This window comes from Electrona antarctica, assembly GCF_951216825.1.
Source record: "Electrona antarctica genome assembly, chromosome: 19".
Taxonomy (NCBI): Eukaryota; Metazoa; Chordata; class Actinopteri; order Myctophiformes; family Myctophidae; genus Electrona; species Electrona antarctica.
The window spans coordinates 4,189,962-4,199,638 of record NC_136800.1 but is presented as its reverse complement, the minus strand read 5'-3'; the positions used below and the strand labels follow the sequence as shown (position 1 = coordinate 4,199,638).

General features: G+C 43.6%; 1 protein-coding gene across 2 annotated transcripts in view; it reads left to right on the top strand.

Moving 5' to 3' along the window:
• Nucleotides 1-1,662: 1,662 nt before the first annotated feature.
• Nucleotides 1,663-9,677, top strand: part of asic1c (acid-sensing (proton-gated) ion channel 1c) — a gene marked incomplete at its 3' end in the record, with an annotated part of 159,212 nt that continues 151,197 nt past the window's right edge. For both annotated transcript variants that reach the window (XM_079530533.1, XM_079530534.1), the window contains exon 1: nucleotides 1,663-2,238. In XM_079530533.1, the coding sequence (XP_079386659.1) occupies nucleotides 1,684-2,238 (555 nt within the window). In that variant the 5' untranslated portion in view covers nucleotides 1,663-1,683. The remainder of the gene's footprint in view (nucleotides 2,239-9,677) is intronic.

The window sequence follows — 9,677 nt, the reverse complement described above, 5'->3', positions numbered from 1 at the left end:
TTGTAAAGATGCTTCCCTAGAACACTGTACTGTAAAGGTATGTTTATTCATGGCCTTTTTATGTAGGGATCAATGAAATCATCAAAGCATGACGCAATCAATTGATCCATAAAATCAGTGTAATTTCTTTGTTTGCTTTGTTGATTAGGTGAACAAAGAAATAAATAAAGCGTGTTGAGGTTTATGCCTGTGAGCCTGGTTCTTATGTTACATGTGATCACATTCAGTTGTATTCGGCGATGCGTGTCATGGGAATAAACATCCAACCTGTGGCATTCTTGCAGACGGTATGAGAGCGCAAAACGATGACGGTGACTGCCGGAGCGTGTTTGAAGAAGGTGGTGTCCAGATTGAGAGACATCCCCCCCCCCCCCCCCCTACCCCTGGTGAGCACAGACACAAAGACGCACGCACACACAAACACGCGCACGCAGCCACACACGCACAGTCAAGCAGCCATTCGGCAGTGGGATGTATTCGGACTACTAAAGAGCAAGGGGGAGAGCGAGTGAAAGAGGGAGAGAGAGAGAGGAGGGGGGTAGCGTTGTGATAGAGAGAGAGAGAGAGAGAGGAGGCGAGCTTGCGAATGAGCCCGACAGGCTCCAGACGGCAGAGTATAAAGCTGCATGTAGACAACATATACAGAGTGGAACTGGAGGTCTTTCTAGGCGAAGCGTCAGTGGATTGATTGCGTGTCTGCAGGGGGTGGCCATAAAGCATCAAGAGGTGGTCTCCCCTCTTTAACTGTGGAACCAGCGCGGACGAGGAATTACTGGGGACCCCGCGGAAAACCCGCAAACGCTGGTCGCTCTGGGTTGGGTCGGTCGGAGGTCTTTGACCCCCCCCCCCCCCCCTCCCTCCCTCCCACCCACACCCCCACCACCCTAACCACCCCTCATCATTTTGACCCTGGAAGAAGCAAGAAGAGGATATTAAATACACTCACGAGGAAACACAAAAAGGCAGGTGACCGCGGAAGGGACCCAGTGAGCCATTTCTTTCTTTATTACCTCCATTCACAAAATCCACCGCATCCCATTATCACAGCGATGTAGAGGCATTCTACCCCGATTGGAGGAGGAAGGGTCCCATTGACTGCTGAGGCTTATAGCCCCTCTCCCCAAACGCTAGCCTTTCCATTGCAGCCCCCTACCCACACACTCTCTCTCTCTCTCTCTCTCTCTTTCTCCTCTATCTCTCTCTATTTTCTGTATTTGTTCTTTCCATTGTCCACTCAGGATTCAGGAGGCATTGCCGTTCAGTATAGAAGTGGGTGTTCCTGGAGCTGTCATTGTATTTGGTTCTGCTACAGAAGACAGCCTGAACATAACGGGCAGTGTGAAGAGAAGAGCTTTGGAAATAATAGAAGAAGAGCTTCGAGGGGAGGAGGGGGTGGCGGGGGCTGGATCCACAGGAACAGCTGACGACCACCGGAGGATGGATCGCAATGAAAGGGAAATTGACCAAACTCTGACGAGCATTTTATGATAGCGGTTTTTTATGTGGACGACTGACGTCTCTCTGCGGGAGTAAACGGAAGCAGCTGTGACAGAAGCCAGACGCCGGTGGTTGGTCTCTACTATTCTGTTGCTGAGCAAAAAGTCTGTAAACCCGAAGTTATTTTTCTTTTGTGGGGAGGGGGTGGGGGGGTGGGGGGGGGGAGGCGGACTTTGTTGTGCAGCCATGAAGGGGGATTCGGAGGAAAGCATCGAGAGCGTCAGGCCCTCCAACCTGCAGGCGTTTGCCAACATATCCACGCTGCATGGCATGAGCCACATATTTGCCTACGGGCACATGACATTCCGCCGGTTCCTCTGGTCACTCTCCTTCCTGGGCTCCCTGTGCCTGTTGCTGCTGGTGTGCATGGACCGGGTGTCGTACTACTTTGAGTATCCCCACGTCACCAAGCTGGACGAGATGGCGGTCCCGAACCTCACCTTCCCGGCGGTCACCTTCTGCAACCTCAACGAGTTCCGCTTCTCCCAGATCACCCGGAATGACCTCTATCACGTCGGCGAGCTGCTGGCGCTCCTCAACAGCAACTACCAAATAGCGAACCCACATCTGGCCGAGCCAGAGGTGCTGGCGGCTCTGAAGGTGAAGGCCAACTTCCAGAACTTTAAGCCCGCGTCGTTTAACATGACTGATTTCTACAACCGGACGGGTCATGACATAAACGAGATGCTGCTGGGGTGCACCTTCAGAGGACAGGAATGCTATGCAGTGAACTTCACCACTGTAAGTACCTGGGTGCCTGCCATGCCTTTTATGCTAATGCTGTATGTTCACATGCTATACTTGTTTTGTTTTTTTGCGGCTTTTGCCATTTTTTATAGAGAGACAGACAGTAGGCTGACCGGAAATGGGGGAGAGAGATGGGGGAGTGACATGCAGTAAAGGCCGTCGGGATCGGGAGTCGAACCCGCGGCACACTGCCAGACTCGGACTGCCGGCCAAGGTGCCTGGACCGCTGAGCCACGGCCCAGGCCACATGCTATACTTGTTGAGTACCACAGACGAATAACAGTCTAAGTCACTATTGATCCATAATATATAAATGGATAGATAAGGGGTCAGGACAACGAGGCCTTTTCGTGGAGGGGTCAGTCTGAAATTTGGACTTAGACTGTTTTTCGTCTGTGGTACTCTTTATGTATTCCTTGTCAGAGTCTGCAGTCGGTGCCATCTGTATTCTGTATTCAGATCCATTATTCTTTATTTGTTTGTGGTTTATGCATTATAGATAATTAAATACCTGTAGGATACACTTATTGTTCTTAGTCAGGCAAAAGAAAATATTGTGGTTCTCTTGTAGACCTCAAGTGCTTCCAGGACTCACAACAGGCTACCACTGGAATTGGAGTCACATAAGGTTATTGCTGCAATCGGTGCCAGAGCCGCTGGCAAAATGTTGGCGGATTACCACACGATAGTGTGATATTAGTCTGGCTAATAAGCCAGACTAGAGTTTTTGTACACTGTAGTAGTGTATCTAAAGTTGGATCTTGTGTTGTATAGAACTTTTATGTTTTTAAAAGTTGCCTTTCACTGTCAGATTAGTTAGAAAGTTAAACAGTTGTTGCTTCCTGTCACATGTTGCAAGAGTTTCTATTGAGCCTTGAGTATACAGCAGGTCAATGACATGAGTCTTTGCAGTTCCTGCATTAATACGTAGCTCAAAGGTATCTCAAGACGTGCTTGCTTTCGAAATGAAGGAAGGAAGGCAGGAAGTCCATATGAGGCTTTAAGCAAAGCATAACACAATAATGCACACCTTGACACACCTGAGTGATGTTCTCAGGTTTTGTGGAGCATGTTGTGGTTGTTTTTTGTCAAATACAAGACACAACAGTGCAAGACATCAAATGACAGAAAAGTAAGCTTATCACTACATACTGTACAAGAAGAGACACTCGCACGCACGCACGCACGCACGCACACACAAAACATAAACAAGGGGACATATTGGTGGGATGGCCATCTAATCAGAGGGCAGGGATAGTTATGAGTCCAATAGTGAAAGATGCACGGTTGCACCATATCAGCTAGATATACTCAACTATTGTCAAATACTGCAAGGAATGGCATCCACATTTTTTTTTGGAACTTAGCTTGTGTATTCTGTCCATGACGAATTTGTTCCAGCTTAGCAATGGAGAGCATCTCCTTGAGCCATCTATTGAAACATGGAGAAGTTGGAGTTTATCAGTATATATATTTTTGCAGCAACCATACCAGCCTTATACCCATTCTGGGCGTGAACCCCTTTTGGTGTTTTAAGCATCATGGTATGCTTTAGCTATTGAGAAATAGCAGATCTACAAGCTCATAGCGCGGCACCGAGTGCCGCGCTATGACCTTGTAGATCTGCTATTTTTGAAAAATCGTGAAAAAGTGTTGCAAATCTTTGAATATATATTCTTTCACAGCGAACGTTTTTAACTCAAATCTTTGCTTCTGGGGGCGTCCCCGGAACAACATATTTCCAGATGGGGGTCAGCGGCCAAATACATATATTTTTGGGGGTCCTTGACATGAAATAGTTTGAGAATGACTGACATAGAAACATGGGGTCTTTCAGAAAACTGTCTTTTAAACTGATTTAGAAGGCATTGTAGAATCGTCCTCAGGTCTATCTGTCTTTGGTGGGAAGGAAGGGCCCTTGTCTCATCAGAGCGTTGTGGTTGTTTTTCTTTTTTCAATTTACGTTTTATTGAATTTTAATCAAACATACATGAACGACTGACAATACATACAACCGAAAACAAAACAAGACAATATACGTACAATACACACAAGGGGAGATGTCTGCCTCTCTTCTCTATCGATGATCATTCATAATACATAAGTACCTCAAACAGGTGCATATACAGGTTAAACAGGTTTAACTGAAACTATACAAAATCAGGTCTTATGGTAGAAACATGAGCAATCCATCTAAACCAGTTATCTGTGAAGACTTCAACTTGACCTCTGAAGCTGAACGTAATTCTCTCCATAATAAATATACTATAGATTAAATCAATCCATTCATTCATAGTTGGTATAACATTTGTAAGCCACTTTTTTGTTAAGGCTTTTTTGGATGCCACCAGCAATACCCTCAATAGATACTGATCCTGCTTTACAAATTGAAGTCCCTCCAGATCTGCAAGATACATGGTTTTAAAATCAAAAGGAATGTCTGTTGTGGTTGTTTTTCATGCTCTTGTTTAGGTCACTTCTGTATGACGGCTCTGTCCCACTGTTTGTTGAAACCACAAGAAGCCCAGCAGATCGAAAATAGCAGATCGGCTATTTTTAAGGCAATTTGGTGTAGAGAGAAAGAAAAGCATCGGGCCAAGGATTGATCCCTGTGGGGCCCCCGATCAATTTAGTATATACGGTTTTAAGTCTTTAATTATTCATTGAAGTTATACATGCGTTATGTATGAGAGCAATTTTTAAGAAATCAGCAATCACAACACAGCAGTGTGTTTGTTGTGGTGTGCATATCAAGTGCCTTATCCAAACCGCTGACTCGTGTAAAGTCAGTCAATTAGAGATGGAAGAGACTCTTTCATGGTGAGTTATCACTATCTCCCTCCACTTAACTCAACTATGGTTCTTTTTTTAGCATGTGTTCATAATGAATTTAGGCTTACTCCAAATGACAAGAGGAAATGTATCCCGCAGCACATTAGTATGATCATTATGTTTTACGCAGTGTGAAATTAAAACGCATGTCGAGGCAGTAAGTAAATTAAAATAGAAAGATAAAGGATTTAGGGTAAAGATCTCCCACCCTACACAGTAACTTGAGCATGTACTGCTCATTAAACAGTTGTGCCGTACTGTAGTAATAATGTGTAATAGCATGTATAGACCTCATCCCTCTATAAATGTTAATACTACTGTACAATTTAGGCATTTAGCAGACGCTCTTAATCCAGAGCGACTTACATTTAGCAAGAACAAAAGCATGGGAATACATCACATATATAAAAAGCATTTATCAAGAAACATGCGTAAGCTAAGAACGTAGCTAGAACATATCTATATAATGACACTGTACATATAAACTATACATATATACTATACTATGCTGTACATATATACTATGAAGTGCTATGACTACATACAATGCAATTATTGTGCTGTCTACATAACATGCTATAAGTCTGTATCAAATGCTATCTAAGTCTAAAAAGTGCTGTCTAAGGGGGTAGGGTAAGTGCTGTATGACTCACCTGGCACATTGACCTAAAACTGGTATACATTAGAACCAGTGGACGCTGCACAGAGAAGACAGGGAAATCGCTTGGACTGACCGGTTCATGTAACTGAATAGATTCTGTTCTAGACAGCTTGCTGTTAAAGCTTAATGAGCTGATGTTTGCTACGCCAACATTTTTTTCCCCAAATCAAATGAACACACTTCCATGTAGAAGGCAGGCTGAAGAGGTGTTTGTTCTAATGTTCTCGCAAACCATTTTTAAGGTTTAAATCAAAGCCGCATGCACAATTGAGATGAAGGTAGAATATAAACATTTAAGAAAACACAATTACTTTGTTGTCTATATAGCTCTGAAATATAACTTTTCCTCATGTAGGCCATCCAATGTTGTAACTTCTTGCTGTCTTTATATGCACAACCAGAAGAGCTTAGACCCTTTGACCATAGGCGGCGGGTGTGTAAGGCTAGGGAAGGCTTAGCCTTCCCAAAAATGTTGCTGGGTATTTTTTTAATATATATAATATATGTGCGCAGCATTATATAGAAGGCTATTGTGTGTGCGTGTGTTGTCGCTGCCCCCTGGTGATCGCTGATCGGGTCATATGATTGGCTACTTGGTAGCCTAAGCCTTTCTATTCTTTCTTGGTAGCCTTTCTTTTCTCTTCCTTCCAGTCGCTTTGTAGCAAACAGACTAGTAGCGCGCGCTGGTTTGTTTTGGAAAACAGCAAAACGCAAAATGGATATAGCCTACGCCCTACGGTCTTTTTCAAGGCAAAGATAAAGTAATTCAGAACTAAGAAGAAGCTGTGAGTCCGAGTCGGCTCGGCTGTCAGCACTCAGCAGCACCACCAGTGACCGCACGGTTCACAGTTCACACCACTGCAGCAACACTGACACGTTCAGCGGAGTGGCTGCTGTCTCTGTGCCGTCTGTGAAGAGCCATGCGCCGGGAGGGGCAGCAACACCGCCGGGTAATCTCCACACTGACTCGAAACTTAAGAATACCCATATCGGCCAAAATATCCCAAAACAATGCCCGGGGAACTTTAATTAAAAGCTAGATGCAGTGTCTATAATTGGGTCAAGGGTGTTGCTTTCGTGAGCAATGGTGTACGAGATTGGTAATAAATTGGTCAAAGTAACTAATTTTTAGACCATCTGGGGGAAATAAATAAATAAATTTGCGCGGCCTCGCTCCGCTCGGCCGCGAGAGTTGCCCCCCCCCCCCCCATGCAATTCTAGCCTACCCAAAGGTAAAATCCACCCGCCGCCTATGCCTTTGACAAACTTGAATTTGATCAGGCTGCCATTATGTTATTAGGGTGATTTAGTGAGGCAGCGGCACTAGGAAAAGCTCTCTTTAGATTGGAGTGCCCTTTTCATCAGTCAGACTAAAGATTATTAGTACCACTCTAAATGTATCACTTAATTCTTACAATAATTATATATACAGTATAGGTATATGCAAAATGGTTTATATTTGAATATTCACTCTGTGACTGTGAGTCACTAGTAGATTCTACAATGTAGAGGTTTGTGTCAGAGCCATTAATGAGCCTAGTTTTCACCATGTTAATTTCTCTATTTTCTCTCGCCACTTTGTAAAGTGCAATTTCCTTCCCCAGTTCCCACATAATTAAACCTGGAGGAATCCTATACAAATGGCCAAGAAGTGACTGACTCCACAATCCTCAAAACGGATCAAATAACTGTATGGTTTTAGCTTTGGTTAAGCGTTTTGCAAGTTTATGTAGCATATTTTATTTTTAAGATGAAAACATACATTTAGCCTACATGTTTGCATTCAAGTCATTGGACTTGAATTTTTTTTAAATACATTTCCAGCTAATTTTCCTCAGTTGAAAATACCTTTCTTTTCCAGCAAGCTGATGGAAGTTGCTGCCGGTAAGTACGGCCATGATTTCCAATGCGTAACCCATTGAAACTGGGAAAGCATCTGTGTCACTTTAGATTTTAGCCATTATTTCATGCTTTTGATATAAAAACAATAGCAGATATATATACAAGCTTGTAGATCTGCTATTTTAAAAGATATTTTATATATTTCTAAAGCAAACATTTTTAACTCAAATCTTTGTTTTTGGGGGTCCCTGGAACAAAATGTTGAAATGGGTGTCGGCTATTACATAATGCCAAATACATATGGAAAGGTTTGAGAACTACTGACATCAGAAAACTGTTAGGATTTAGAAGACATTAGAATCGGCCTCGGTTCTTAATGGATTCCTTTAAGGCAGGGTACCCCAATAGGCGGCCCGCGGGCCATTTGCGGCCCGCGGAGCGCCCCCTTGCGGCCCGCGGAAGAATTTCCAAAAAAAACAAACAAAAAAAATCTTTTTTTTCCCCCAGATATAAATGGCATTAAATGGGGGTCAGTAGCCTATGCATGTCAAACTGGGCATCCTTTTCACCTCGACCTCACGCGTGCGGACTCGGCCCCCAGCCTTGGACCCTAGTCAAAATATGGCCCTCGAGGAAAATTTATTGGGGAACCCTGCTTTAAGGCTATTCATGACACAGTTGTATGACAGAGTTTTAATTGGGCTTAAAATATTTTCCTCTTGGTGGGTCTGACTCTGAACTGTAGGCTTATGAGGCCTGTTCAGTTGGGGTGCATACTTAGTTTAGACTAGTCATTGGTTAGACATGGGTTAAGGTTAGGTTTAGGTGTGCTGCCCCGTGGGAGGTTAGGGTTAGGGTGAGGGTTTGAGATAGGTTGTAGTTGTAGGACTAATGACTGGTCTAATCAATGACTAGTCTAAACCAAAAACTGTCTATTAGTCTAGTAGCCAGCCCATAGAGCCCCATTGTGAACCCGGACATGTTGAGTACACCAAGGTTTTATGTTAGAAATGTTTAGTATGGGTCCCCAGCATGTAGAAACTGACGGATGCTAACTTGCATATGTTGAGCAATTTTCACAATTGACATAATATGTGACCATACAAAATTACAACCTATAGAAGGCAAAATATTCAAAATGTCATCATGCTTTAAGTAGCATGTGACATGTCAAACTAGGGGGTTTTCATAATGCTGAATCCATTCCAAGCATTAGTTTTGCAAAAAAACACTCATTGGGCTAAAAGCTGCCAATGCCGTCATCACAAATTGATGATGTCAGCACATTTGGGGGCATGGCCGTTTTAAAGGTATATTCAGTGATTTTACTTAATTCAAATATCACTTATTTTTTCTTTTTTTCTGGATAATCCTCCCTACTATAGAGTGTGCTGACCATATAAGGAGTTCCTCCCTGTCCCCAGTGAGCCCCTGGAGTCAAAAAACCCTAGTTTCAGTTTTGGTGGCGGGTGGCAAAGCCTTCATCCAATCAGGATGAGAGGGGCCTTCCTCCAATCATGATCGAGTGGGGGCGGGCCTTGGTGCACATACTGTTGGCCTGTTGCACTTCCCCCCACTGTAGTGCGTGCATGTGCACATTTTGTTACCAGGGCGGACTGGGTGGTTTTCCAAAATCACCCAAATCACTGAATGCTCCTTTAAGCCCAATGAGGTTTTTTTTTGCAAAACTAATGCTTGGAATGGATTCAGCATCATGAAAACCCCCTAGTTTGACACATCACATGCTAGATAAAGCATGATGAATATTTTGCCTTCTATAGGTTGTTAATGGTATGGTCACATATTATGCCAATTATGAAAATTGCTCAACATATGCAAGTTAGCATCCGGCAGTTTCTACATGCCGGGGACCCATACTAAACATTTCTAACATAAAACCTTGGTGTACTCAACATGTCCGGGTTCACTTTTTGGCTACTAGACTATAAACTAAGTACTGCACCCGTTCAGTTGGCAGTAGGAAGACGTGGTCCAACTTACTGCAACCCCTGTCTTCAAAGACAGTTATATGATGGGAGCAGTTTGAGCATAAATGTACACTCTGGTGACATAGTATGACATTTTGATGGAGTAGGTG